This window comes from Simochromis diagramma, unplaced genomic scaffold, assembly GCF_900408965.1.
Source record: "Simochromis diagramma unplaced genomic scaffold, fSimDia1.1 OVJJ01000371.1, whole genome shotgun sequence".
Lineage (NCBI taxonomy): Eukaryota > Metazoa > Chordata > Actinopteri > Cichliformes > Cichlidae > Simochromis > Simochromis diagramma.
Window position 1 is genome coordinate 4,377,333 of NW_024386920.1, and position 14,826 is coordinate 4,392,158.

General features: G+C 40.2%; 1 protein-coding gene across 6 annotated transcripts in view; it reads right to left on the minus strand.

Annotated features, from left to right (window-relative positions):
* Positions 1-8,871: 8,871 nt before the first annotated feature.
* LOC120736484 (protein shisa-6) overlaps positions 8,872-14,826 on the minus strand; it is a 76,314-nt gene continuing 70,359 nt past the window's right edge. For 4 of the 6 annotated variants that reach the window (XM_040036652.1, XM_040036651.1, XM_040036650.1 and 1 more), the window contains 2 exons: positions 10,477-10,580; positions 8,872-10,280 (listed from right to left, as the gene is read on the minus strand). In XM_040036652.1, coding sequence (XP_039892586.1) covers positions 9,426-10,280; positions 10,477-10,580 — 959 coding nt within the window. In that variant the 3' untranslated portion in view covers positions 8,872-9,425. Of the gene's footprint in view, positions 10,281-10,476; positions 10,581-12,853; positions 13,007-14,826 lie in introns of all 6 variants that reach the window. The other 2 variants (XM_040036648.1, XM_040036647.1) reach the window with 1 other exon arrangement.

Here is a 14,826-nt window from a genome sequence, read left to right on the forward strand (position 1 = left end):
TTGAAAGCAAATAACAGCTTTTTTAGACACAAACATCAATAATCCCTTCATGGTTATAGTTTTGGAAAGGCTAACTGCCAAAATATAAATGCTGAGTTGTGTGTTATTTATTTGCAGTGCAGACTAATAATATGAGCTTCAAAATGCCCCTGCAGATCAGCACTATCCTGGTGTGTCATGAAAAGCCAGATGCATCAGCTCTTAAGAGCAGTTAATGATGCGGCTTTGCCTGCTACGCCAGCTACAGACCCCTGGTCTCAAAAGGCTAAAAAAAGCATGACGATTCATATTTCATATTTGTAGGTTATATGAGTGTTCTTGGCATGCTACTGAGGAGAATGTTGGAGTCGAAGTAGTGGGCGGGGGGGATCTATCAAAGGCTCCATGCTCAGAATGGAAAAGAAGGTACCTTTAATCATCTGCTTGTGTGAGATGTCACACGGTTGCTAGGTTACAGGTCAGCCCAGAGAAGCTCCTGAGTGTTATAGAGATGCCTTAGTGTGTATAATGTGTAAGCATGTCAAATTCTAATTACAGTCATACGTGATGATTTAATTCCAGAGCTCGACATTAGCAAACGATCGTGGAGATGTCTTGATGACGTCTTCCCATTTCTGTTTGTTACTGTGCTGCAAACATTCCGCACAAGTCCAGCATATGCAAAAATCATCAAGATGGTCATATGACTAGAGGGTCAGTAATCCTGCGATCATGTGGCGATTGCTGTCGCTGCTCACTGGTCACGTCTGTGCTGTTTTCACACGATACACCTCTCAGGAACCACTTGACAGCCAGACTGTGTCCACTGCCCATCCTAAAAACTCACACCCCACTCCTTCTGACTGCTGAGAAACGTGCTGCTGAGATATCTCACTAGCAGTAATTTCCATGACAGGCGTGTTACAAGCTGATAAATAGTACAATGTTTTCTCAGCCTGTAATTCTATTTAACCCATTCTTTCCACTTCTCTGACCTGCGACTCTCAGCCATGGCAGAATGGCTGGATTAGCCACTCTGATTCCTGCTACAGCACTGCAAGCAGGTCTTGTCTCCTCGCAGCCTCTGGCTCCTCATATCCTGTCACAGCCAGCAGACTCAGCTGTTATGCAAACCAACTGCGAGAGGAGCAGTTTTTGGCTTTGGCTGGAAACTGGGGTAATTAGCTTTGACAGAGCTGATGAGTTGCTAATTAAATGTTTATCTGAATCTGGCATCTGTCGTAAAACAAATGTCTGTTAGCTGCCTACAATCTGTGGATTATCAGAAATAACTGGGGTTGGGTCCTGCATCCAGGCAGATAAGCAGAGAGGACGGTGTTTTGAGCAGTCAGGCAGAAACTAGTCACAACAACAGCACCTACTGTGTACATGTTAGGAGCTTAAACTCACCCGTAATGGTTATATGATTCTGTCAGTCCACATTCAAGCTGGCACTTGTGTACCAACAAATGTTGTTACAAGTACTGATTTATATCAATTTGAAAATCTGTTATCAAAGCTAATTTTTGACTTTTTAATACATTAGTTTAGAGTTATACATCTTTGTTTGTTTTCGTGACAGGGGATTATCTTTAAAGGGAAACCTTGACCTTTGACGATATTTTATTTTTGCAGTTGTTTGTGTTTACTGGTGTGACACTGGATGCAGATGTTCACTTTTCTTGGCATTCCTCATAAATTCAAGGTTTCTTAATGTGATAAATGTTTGAGTTAAGACTAGGTTTTTGTACTACACTATATGCACTATGGGTAAATACAGAATGTGGGGTTGCTAGTTGTGCAATTAACAGAAATTACATCTGGCATATAATAATGAAGAACAATTTAACATGCATGAACACCAAATAATAATAAAACACATGTAATTGCAATGCATAGAAAAAGATAATGCTATGTTAGCTTGGTAGCAAAACAGTGGCTCAAGCAAACACATTCCAAAAACAGTAGTTTCGAGGGCTGCATGGCTCCAAAACCCAGACTCTAGTGTTAAAATGCCCAGCTGTACACCTTTAAACAGGACGTTTACAACCTGGTCCAAACTCGTTTAAGCTCTATGGATAGTTTTCAACTTCTTAATCACTGCACGTTTGATTTTTTCAAATCACTTGGTTACAATTTGTTCATACATTGTAAGTTTACAAATGCTGCTTGCTAACAATTTGCTAGTGGTAGGTAATAACTTAGCACTCCAAACAATGCTAATCGTGAGGGTTCAAAATGTGTGGTCCAGAAACCGGTGCGTGATGTCATGGCAGCTGTGTCCATTTGTTAGCTACACAATGATATTGTCACCATAAGTGAATCTTCTTTTAACAAGCTAAAAATTATTTCAAAAAATTTCACACTCAACCTTTTGACCATTACGGGTGTTTGTTTAATATTGTAGAATCTGTAGTCTACAATTTAAAGCACCTTGAGGTGACAGTTGTTGTGAATTTGGGACATATAAAAGCCTCAGACTTGTCATCGTGGATGCACATATACAGCACGTATGCGATTTGAGACACCCTAATCTTTTTTTAAAGATGCTATCACCTGAAATCCTCCTGCTGAACTGTATAACTTTTGTTTAATTATGTAGTTATTGAGATAAAGATCTCTGATAATGCAGATCTTGTACACAAACAGAATCAGGAACGAACAAACTTTTATCCAGTGTAATGAAGGAAGTTTTAAAGTCTTTGGGGATATAATGACACGTTTTTTGTAGGAGTACAAAATAAAAGTTTTGTGGCTTTCTTGTTTTTGTCTCTCAGTTATTTGTAAAATACTGCGTTCCACCAAACAGCTTCACATGTCCAGAGTAGAGAAGATCAGAGCTGATCATCATGCAGATACAGTCAGTTGTTGCTATGATTTCACAATGACAAACTTCATGAGGTGAGAGTGAGAGTGAGAGATGTGGCGCTTTGAGGTTTTTCAGAGCTGGGTACTGCTTTGTCAGGAGAGTTGGTTGTTGCTACATACATCACAAGAAGACTTGCAAATCATTTTTAGGGCTGAAAATATTTTATTAAGCCTGTTATGTCTTTGGGACAAAACTGTTGTTGTGTCAGTATTTATGAATATTTTAATTATGGCTGAAAAAAGAACTGAACATCAGACTCTTTATACAAGGCACTGCATAGCAAATGTTTTGTTTTGTTGTAATTTTTTTAAATTGTCTTCGACCACCCGTGTAGTCACAGACTGAAGTGGTTTCAGTTTACAGACAACAGATGTTTCTTGGAAACGGTAAAACAAAGTGTCTTTTATTTTGTCTTTTCTTTGGATCTGAAGTTTAAAGTCGCTCTAACCCACCCATCCAGTCTGGTTTCATTGATTAGCTTTTGTTGAATTCATTAGTCTGTCATTCAGATTTGTTTTCCATCCAACACTATGAGTGCTGAATTATATATGCAATATGTACATTTAATGTAATGGAATTTATATAGCCCCTTCTGACTTTTTTTTTTAATTTAACCTCTTAGGACCTGACATCCACATATGGTGACATCACATTTTGGGTTGTCTAGACCACAGTACTAAACTTTCCTCTTTCAAATGAGCCATATTGCTCAAAAGGGCGCAATTGTTGTTTCTCATTTTGTTTTGTACTCAGGAGAAATGTTGTGTTCAGACACCAAATAAAGAGTTTTGCACATCATTACTCAGTTCTATCGGACACTATAAAGCCAAATAGCAAAGAGAAATGAAAAATGCATGCCATGAAAGACTTCAGGTCTTAGGAGTTTACAACAAAATAGTTTTTGTAGTATTTATGATTGTATTACATTTTTGACAGAGGATGCATTACTTTATGTGACAAATGCAAATATATGTATTTTTTGTATTTGTCCAGGGGTTGTGCTGAGCAGCAGCTCCTGTTTTTGCTTTTTGCTTATTTCATTTTAGTGACTTGATCACTTGATGAAACTGATATTTCTTGCTTATTGTGATTTATACGAAGGTGAAATAGCAACTTTTTGTTTTGGATGTCCACAGCTTTTCCCCCCTTCTTGACAGCAGATAATCTTCACCAGCTGATTGTGCTGACAGTTCTGCTGAATGTAAGGTCTGTAATTATGGAGGAGACACAGAAGAAACAATGGCAGTTCAGAGTGGGACCTGTTTCATGTGTGTCATGGAGCATTGCAGCGTTGAAGTGAGACACTGCCGAACTCTTACTTCCGAGACCACAGTGTTACCATACAGAGAGGATGTTATTCTGGTGAGAAGAGATGTGGTGCAATCCTGCTAGCTGTTGGAATGCGTCCACATGACTCACTGAGGAAAGTCGTCTTTGGTGTTGCTGTTTGAATCCAGTTTGAATCGACACTGTTTGGATTCTGCTGCCAGCAGAGGTCATCCGAATGACTGTGGCTGTGGTGAATGGATGTGAATAATTAGTGGATCCTGAATACTCTGTGCATTACTTACTGGACATGCACATGAACAGCTTCTCTAACAACTGTTTCAATTCTGCTGAATCACCTCACACAAGAATATCTGCATTCATGTTTAAATTGAAGCTACTTATTTTCTCATATTTAGATTTTTGGTTTATTGAACACTTCATTGTTTTGTATTTTATGCTTAACTGAGTTCTTTGATTAGTGTAAATATTTACCTTTATGAACTATTTTATTCCATATTTGTTGGTTTGTTTTTTTTTGTATGCAGTGCATGTATTTTAATACTAGCGAATCTAAGTTGTTTTTCATGCTATGACTGCTTTAATGCTGAATTTTCCAAGTTTTAGGATAAATATATTTCTTATGTTTTTTCTTACGTACATTTGTTTCCATTCCCTTTAGTTATATATGCTTTGCATATTTAAGTATACTTTATTTTGCTGTGTTTTTTATGCGACACTCTGCACGATTGATGATTTGACAGACATCTAGTCACCTTTACTGCTGCATGATGAATCTGGGCTGTGTGCTCTGTCATGTGTGGTGCTAAACATTGAAAATTAGCGTGCTTTGCCTTGAGGAGATGAAGATTTCCTCGAAGGCATTCTGAAGGGCAGTAGTCAGATTGTAAGTATTTGAGGAAAAGAAAATAAAGAGTAATTATGACTTGAAATAGCTGGCTTGAACATATCGCCACAATGTATTACACGTTGGCTCGACACAGTGAGTGTTTTGGCAGGTGCCGGGCCACTGTCATGTTCTTTTGACCTTTTTCAAAATATCCACAGCAGCTTAAAAAATATCAAATAAAATAACATCTACTGTCATCTCTGAGGGCAGTAGAAAGCGTTTCATTTTACAGGATTTCAGTTTCGTACCTGTCATCGTGTTTGCTGTATATAAAAAAAATAAAGCATTTTCCCCACAGCGGACTAAAGTTGCAGCTTTCTATAAGGAAGGTGAAACCCAGAAAAGAGCCCACTGCCTTTTTTTGTATTTTTTGTATGTCTAAACTACATCCTCTGAATGTCACAGGGAAACTGAAAATGTCTTTCTGTTTCAAATCCAGACATGACAGTGCTCACTGACCGCACTCAGAGCTGGCGAAAGCAAGGACCAAATGGAAAAGAAAGGAAAAAAAAAGGAGATTGAATTTTTAACCAGCAAAATAAGACCTCTGTTCCTGTATCATGTTAGCATTAAATGCAGAACACATGAGTAATGAAATACATTGTTGAAGAAATGTGTGCTATTTGAGATGTGGAAAGACAGTTTGAAAGCTGCTGATTATTTTATGGAAGACCATGTTCTGCACCTCCTCCTCCTCGCACCGCTTGAGCTGCAGTCATTGTTGTAGCCAGCCTTCCTCTCACTCTTCAGCTGCTCTCCCATTCATAGATTCTTTTTGACTGCAGTCTCATATTTTCATTTAAATGCTGATGGGCTCGAGGATCAGTGTAAATTGCAAATGCAAACTTTTTCCATTTTTTTCTTATCGCTCTTTAAAAAAACAAAAAAACAAACTTGTGTGTTTATGGAGGAGTGCAATTTGCAGACGCTGTTGTTTGCTGCGAGAATTGTCCTTCACACCCATGGATTTCCATGAATTTAAACAAGGTTTGAATTTGCAATGACCAGCATTAAATTAAACCATATTAATTCAGATGTCATATAAAAGCACTGCCCAGAAAAACCCAGAGTGCCATACATGCAGAAACTGTCAGTTAAACATGCGTGCCGGGCTGGCTGTGGGATGCTGTCAGAAAAGGTGCGCGACCCCCACCGCTGTACAATCAAACCTGTACAGCTGGCAGATTGGACCTGTAATTACACAGACAATTTTCTGAGGCATAGCTGTTCCAGAATCATAAATAATCTTATTGGTTGCTATACTTCAGTGGGCAGCAACAAAAGCGATGTTTGCACAGTGTGAGCTTCTTAAATTGAGGTTAAGAAGGTATCGTCATTAGATAAAACGCAGCATTTGTTGTTTGTTAAAGCTGATTAAAACAACCTGTTTGTCATACTGAAACAAGAAACCTTAAAGGGTGCTCTGTAAACCCAAAGTTACTGTTGCATGAAGTTCACACAGGACCTAAAAACAGCAGCAGCAGCATATATCTATTAAATCCATAATGCTCAAACTACAGAGAAATGCACTTACCCCAGTGCAACTCAATAATGTAGACATCACTTATCCACACCACAGACACAGACAGCCTTCAGAACTACAAAAGATATGGTTCTGTAAGTGAGTTTAACTATTTCTAACTATTATTTTACAATATAGACGCTAGACCTTTATGTCTAAAAATGCCCTTTTGAGTAAGGTAAGGAAGTTCGAATTATTGTTTTTTTTTAAGGTCAAAGTATAGAGATATCTATGTAATTTTGGTGTGTGTCAACGCTGTATATATATATATATATATAGTTATATCTCATATAACTAGTGATGTAGTAATATTATCAGTTGATCGCCTAGTGGCCAATCACGTGTAAATGATGCTTTCTGGTTTTAGTTTTCGATCAGAAAGGAATTGGATATGAAAACAAGCTCTACAGGACATCTACAGTTAGTAACTACTACAAAGCAGCCTTACCTTGCCTTGCCAGGCTTGATTTTCACAAGATGAGATTCTGCAAATCATGTGAGGATGAAGCTGTTCGTTTGAATGTGCAAATATTTGTACAGACACATAAAAATATGCATATAAATGCAAACTCTGTTTTTTGACTTTGTTCTTTGAAGAGGTAAGGATAAGCACAACAGGATGGATGGATGCATGTGATAAAAAAAAAGACGATTGGTCTTTTTAGATCGTTTCCAAGTACACGTAGCAGACACTTGGTTTTTACTGCAATTCACAAGTCAAGTTTTGCAGGTCTACTAGCGACTTGTCTTTGCATTGCACTCTTGCTGATTAATCTCCTCGGGCTGACTTTTTTTGCCTTGAGCAAGGCCTGTAATCCTGAAGAAGCTACTGTATGAAGGAAAGAACAGGGTTTCAGAGATGGAGCTTTTCCATCTACCATCCAGCAATCATCATGGGGAATGTGAGGTGTTTGGACAGCGAGCTGAGAAAGACCAAAAGAAACACACTGAGTATAGTTTGATGTGTAGTTTTTGTGAGATATTTCCACACTCACACATCCTAGACCACAATATGAAATTTCAAAGCTTTTTAGGTGCAATAGTATGTTAATGGTATAAAAAAGGCAGATCTGTTACATCTGTTGTCTTGGGTTTGCTTTAGTGTTTTGTGAAACATGCCAGGCCTTAGAATACACTTTCTTTATGAACTTTATAGATTGTGAAATGAGTTCTAAAATCTGGAAATTAGTTACAATTTTGCACTTTTAAGTCACCACTAATGAACTTCAAAGCTACTGCGTGTTCCACGTAAAACATTCATTAAATCAGGCTACAGTAGTTGTCACACACATTTAGTGTGATCCTGCTGAAACTTAACGTTGGTGACACTGAGGATATGCAACCCTGGTGTAATTTATTTTTGCCTAACATTAGCATTTTATTTTTTTTCACTCCAGTGCCACAAATGATAAAAGTGGCTTAAATTTGTGAAGATGTGTAATTACACACACACACACACACATATATATATATATAGTGATACATGGAGAAAGAGAGCGAGAGCAGAAGACTCAAACCCGAGCCTGCTGCTCTCTGGCCGTACAGTACATGGTCGCCTGCTCAACCACTGAGCTAAACCAGTGCACAGATTTGTCAAATTTGTGAAGCACAGACGAAACAGACGTATCTCTCCAAGAACAATGTTGCATGTTTAGAAAAATATGGATGGTTTATTTGACCCTACTTTGACAAGCATTATATTCCATTTCCATGATGTTCAAGTCTTCTGAAGTCAATGAAACACAGTCTACATCCAAATATGAACAGTGGTATATCATTTGTCAACAACACATTCATTCACTTTTCGTCCTACAAACAGTTTTTGCAAAGACACACACAGTATAGTATTAATTTATCCGGTCAAATACTCGGTTAAGTGGGCTTCTATTCTGAACTCACGAAACAGTAATGGTTTATAGTTGTTTTTTAAGAATCTATTGAAAACAGACAGTCTAATATAAAGTCCATCCAGTACAGACTTGTCCATAATACTGCTTCTAGAATAGCTTATTTACAATCGTCTACTGGAAGCAAAAGAGGAAACAAAAAAGAAAAAGAAGAGAAAAAACGCCATTGCTTTAAGAACAAAACAAGCTAGCCATTAATATTAAAATTCAAAATTAATAATCAAAAACAGAACATAATGTTTTTTTCATTGATTGTGCTTTGTAACCCACAAAACCACTTCATTTTTCGAAATAGAACACCTATCAGAGGCACCAAATAGGAGTGCTGATAACATCCAGTTCAATTTCTCTCATTGAGATTCTCTACAACTATGAGTAGGACAGGGCATACAAATGGTTCCTTTTTTTCATTTATTTATATATTTATAAAGTTATTACAGGCTCATTCTCTCAGTTCATCACCTGTGGTGGTGTTATGTCGCACAACAGAAGTCACGTAGGAATCGGTTCGTGTGTTTAACCATGCAAAGCCCTTTAAGATTTGCCAGAAAAGGTCACAGAATAGATTTGTTGGACAAAAGGGGGCTGATAAAGGCATAAACAGACACAAATGGTGCTTTCCCACTAAAACATACACAGAATGGTGCCAAAGCCTGTGGATGAATAGGATAGGCAAGACAGTGGAAATAATAGTAGGCAAGTTAGCAGGATAATACTACACCTTCCCCATCCATAACCTCCTCTGGCTTCAGATCTGGCTGGGCCTGTGTATGCAATGTACAGTGTAGCTCGTTTTCCCGGTCTCTCACAGTAAGTAAGTGGAAGTTCTTGGTCCTGGAATCTCTAATTTGGCAGAAGCCTTGGTCAAAGAAAGCAAAATTGCCACCATCCTACTCTAAAAGGAGGCCAATATACCACCGTTTGTCAAGCAGACCCAGCCTCTGGCATTCAGCAGTGAGTATTCCTGAACATTTACACAGTCACCTCAGTCTTGCTGCCTGTGCGGTAGTGCTGTGGCTGTTGTTGCTGCTGCTGGTGGTGCTGTGGGATGTAGTGGAGTTGTTCCACAGTGTGAGTCCGTCTCGAGGCAAATGCCTGCCTCTTATTTGCTGTCTGGTTCATGGCTAAGGTGTTGGAGTGCCCACTCCCGCCTGCTCCCTGTACCCCACTTCCGCTGCCTCCACCACCGCTGTTGTTAGAGGCACTGGGATGGGAGTGCATTTTGGTCATCTTGTAGCGATCCATTAGAGGCGTAGTTGGAATGAACACGTCTGTGTGTGAGATAGCCCGTGATATTGACTTGTCACTGCCATAAAACCCGCCAGAGATACTGCTGACCATGCCGCGCTTCAGCGACCTCATCAGCTTATCTGGCGAGAGCAGAGGATCCTGGGACAGGAGGCGGTCTTGTGAGTATAGACGTTCTTGTGAATAGAGGCGATCTTGGGAGTAGTGGCGGTCTTTTGAATAAAGATGTTCCTGTGACAGGAGTCTGTCCTTGGAGTACATACGGTCCTTGGAGTAGAGGCGATCTTGGGAGGTGTGGCGGTCCTGTGGAAGAAGACGCTCCTGGGATCGAAGACGTTCAGCAGATAGGAGCTGTTCATCGGACAGGATCCTACCTCCGTACAGGGAAACACCGTTAGAAGACATGGTATAATCTTGCTGGGGGGCTCTTTGAGGGGACAGGACACGATCTTGGGACATAGCCCTCTGGACACGACGGGGCCTCTGCCTCTGCTGAGACTGCTGCTGTGAGGACTGTGACTGCGGAGGGGCCTGGGAGATGGAGGACTGTGGGGGCTGGCTCTGCTGTTGTTCCCGGTGCTATCGAGCAAAAGACGGATGAGGTGAGTTTATTCATAAACTCAGGGGTAAAATGCTCTGCTGCCGACTACTTCAGAATAACTTCTAACATTTAAATCTGGAAACTTGTGCTCTTGCATCATAGATACATAAAACTTGATAGTACATGACCTTGTTTTGAAGCGTGCACTATTGAACGGAACACTTCTGTACCCACCTGTTCTTGACTCATTTTGAGAACATGAAGGGGAAGAGTGCTTCTTGCTGCCAGGTCGGGCAGGTGGCGCTTACGAGTGTAGTAGTCTTCGACTTCTTTATCTGCTGCAGAGGACACAGTGGAAAAAAAAAGACACAAAGTGAAGAGGCAATTCAAGGAGCGAAAGAAAGAGAAAACACGGGTAGGTACAGAATGCTAGGGGAGAAATCGTGTAACGTGGAATTGGAGAACACGGCACACAATGCAGAGAATAGTGTTGGGAGACCCATCGTATTTCACCTTTCCAAGCTCATAGAGGGGAATAGAAAATAGAGGCAGAGTATCACAGTCAGACCACATTACATGCTAGGCACATAACATCCACATATCCAGACTTGATCAGGGATGCTGCAGGCAGTTCTGGCTGTGGGGGATAACTTTTCAAAGGTCATTTGAAAGTCTATAAACAAAAAACATCATATACAGACATGGAGGGAACCACGCAGGCACCTCACATATATGCATGCTGGAAATCTAATAGGATTATTACACAATCACATCAACACTGAAGCTGGGAGTGTTTCATATAAACTCGAGTGGGGGTTTTCTTTCGTATTCCTGTGTGCAACCAACAAAAACCTCCAAACCAAACAATGAATATAACATGCATTTAAAAGCAGATCAAAAAGACGAGAATACATTTGCAAAGACGAAGTGTAGGAGTGAATGTAGCATTAAATTCATGCCACACGACAAAAACACATGCACAGAGATCTGTATCGACCAAATAAATACATAAAAAAACACACACGCACACACAAAGTGATGCACATTTACAAAAACTTGACATCTGGTCATAAAGACAGTAGCATAAACCATTCAAAAATGGAAACATTTATAAGTCTATGAATGAGCGTTTAACCCGCACAACAAGAGACAGGTGAATGCCACTGCCATTGATGGTGGAAAGGTATAATGAGAGCAGATCTCTCCACCTTATTGAGAATTCGTAGATGGTTTTTCGGTGCGAGTCTGTCTTTTTCAATAATGGTACAGCAGTGTTCACACCACCTGTCCAAATTACTCTCATCCAAATCCCCTTCAGCGCCGAGTCACGGGTGCTTGCTGCAAATCGATTCATTATGAGAGATAATAAAACAAGATGTTCCTTTCTCAAGCATAATAGTCTTCAAGATTTGGGCAGCGCATTGCAAACTCATCAACCATATTACCAGAGTGAATGAATAACTCATGATATATAGTGTCCTGCACTGCAAAGGGCTAAGTGCTTTTTTTCTCTTCAGTTTGATACCAATTTGCATTAATAAGCAGTACCATTCTTCTTTTATTATCTCAACAATGAAAACTCCGCTCGATGTTCCCTCCAGCGCAATCCGGCATGATCTATCATTGTGCAGACACTAGTTGAGCAACAAAAAGAAACAGCAGAGCCTTTTGGCTATTTGCTGCAGCAAATAATTTGCTTTTGAAGCAAAAAGAAAGTTGGGAAGACTGAAGGAAGGACACCGCCAAGGGATATTTTTCCATTTCAGAACTGTCTCTTTGGTGGGGTCCTATCTCTGACAATTGAATTCATTTGGTTTTGTTTTACGGTCCATCAAAAGCTATTATGTTAATTCTCACAAGCATTCTTCAAATAAATTGTGGTTGTTTTTATTTCTCCAAAACAACTGAGAACCAGTAAATACTACTGCAAACTTGTTTTACCATTTAGTTTCAAATGGTGCCTGGCAGCTCTAAGTGGGAGCCAGTGCAGAGCGACCCCTGACGGGATGAGTTGTAGATGTCCATCTTTCATTTTGACTTGAGCCAGCAGCGAAGCAGGACGCTCATGATGAAACTACACAAGCCGTAACGGATATTTGTATTTCACTTAGAGAATAGCATGAGACGAGAGCTCATTATGCTGTAGAAATTCACCAAAGAAACGCTAAATTAATACCGAGCCAGGCCAGACGCAAGAAGCCGCTGATATATGTGTGATTCAAGAGAAATCATGGCTGCGGCGAGGGAAGCAGGGAATATCAATGAATCAGAGGTTTTTTTGAGGTGATTAGGCTGCTTTTTTGACAGCTCAGAGTTGAGAAGGGGATACTTTCTGGCTTTAATTCATAGTGCCCTCCATCCACTTAGATGTTTAATCAACGGCGAGCTGCAAAAAGTCCAAAAAAAACATATACGGGTACTTTTTTCTACAGTTTAATGTCCCGAGTTACAGCAGGTGAGCCATTGTTACATCTGAAATACTTCAGAGCCCTTCAGAAAGTCCCAGCCTGGAGTCAGGAAAGCACACTTAATGCAGTGTTTTTATCATGCAGGGCTTTAGGATCAGGGCAGGGCGCCTATTCTTGCATTATTGCAGTGAACTTGGACCTACTGAGTTTCTTCAAGGACGAGAACCGGTTGAGGTCGGCTTTGACGGCCGCCTCGTAGGAGGGTGGCAGGTGTGACAGGCTCTGGAAGGAGCGTGAGAAAGACAGGTCGTAGGGCTCCGTCTGCGAGGTCAGGATGCCACTTATCCGATTGTTTTCTGGAGACACATACATACATATACAGACACAGAAGAGGGAAAAGGGGGGGGGGGGAATGGGCAGGCTGACGTCTCCTACGCCAACCCCCCAAAAAAGGAGACCCCAGGCAACAATCACAGAAAGACCACCTGCTGTGAAGAAAAAAGAGTGAGCTGGCAGACAGGCTGGAGTTTCAGCTGTACAAATATTTGCTGGAGGCAGAGGTCCTTTGAAATAATCTCCAAATTAATCTCGTCAGTATAAAATAATAATTCCAACCAAGGGAGCCACTGAGTACATGGAAGCCCTGCTCCTCTTCTGGGAGTTTTGGGGGTTGTAGTGACCTAAGAAAAAAATCTATATTTGTACAAATACACATGAACTCACACATGAGTACATATAAAATATGTTTTGAATAGCTGGTTTTATAAACCACATAGAGTTAGCAGCTTACATTTCATACTTTGTATCTCTGAGGTGTGAGTCTTTACTAACTCTAACTCTAGACAATCAGAATATGTAGTTTTTGTTTTGATTAAGTTGTTCTCCTGTGTCTTAGCAATCAGGGAGCAAAGAAAATAATCATTCTAAGTGACATGAACTTTCTTTCTTAATAGTCTATTGTGCCTTTCTCCAAACTATAAGGGTAGGGCAGAGTTAGAGTTATCCCTTATGGTGACTAACCTCAGAGGGTTAAAGAAAGAAACTTCTGAAGGAAGGTACATGTGAAAGGGTTGGAGAATGACTGAGATAGATTTTGAGAACTATCACACTTTATGTTGCTGAAATAGAAAACCCAGTCCACTCGTACTAAAGTGGAGTGAGAGAGTTACGTATCCTGTTGATATTTCAGTAAACTAGACTATTAAAGATAGTCATGGCTATAAAACATTTCTTATTTGATAACCCTTAACATTAAAGCCAAACGGGTTGTGTAGGTTCCCCTATGCCAAAGCTACTCTAACACTTCTAGACACGACACCCTAGGTCCTTTGGTATTAAGCACCAAGATATTAGGACCAGATTCTTTTAGTCATACAAGTTGCAAGGTGGAGCATCAAATCAATTAGACTTGTTTTTCCAGCACATCCCACACATGCTCAGTTAAATCAGATGGGAATCTGGAGGCTGAAGGACACCTTGATCTCTTTGTTACATTCACTCCAAAATTGTTGTATTCTGGAACCACATATTATCCTGCTAGAAGATACTTTCTGCCTAATAAAGCCTACTACCTTTTGACAGGTGCTGTTATTACAAATGATGGAACTGAACTGACCTGATTTTAATGTTGTAACTTAGTTGAAATGCTTCTATCACTTTGGTTGTAGGCTTTCTATGGTTTGTACCATAGCTCTAAAGTTCTAAGTCTTATTTGTCTTAATCATCCCTCTGTCCTTTAAAGTTCAGCATAGTTTGCTGAGGAAAAAAGTTGAATATCTGCCTTTAAGAAACTGTTGCATATTTTAAAACTCCAACTTGTTGGTGCCAGTGATGGGGGAGTATAGGCGGACACATCAGCCACTCAGTGAGTGTTTGGTGTGGGACTGACTTGACAGGCGATGCGGTGGTTTGACGGGAGGAAACAGTGGTCCAAACAAGGAAAGGCAAGGAAAAAATAGACAACACACCAAACAACAGATGTGTGCTGGAGAGTGACCCTGCTTGTGACAGTGCTGTGATGTGAACTGGGACAGGGACGGGAGCAATGCCTGGCTGCCTGTTGTTGGTGTGATGTGAGATGATGCCAGGAAGACGAGGAAGGTGGGGGTGGGGGACTGGACCCAAGCCTTCTTTTCTTCTCACTCTACTCCTTCTCTTTATCTCTCTTTTTCACACA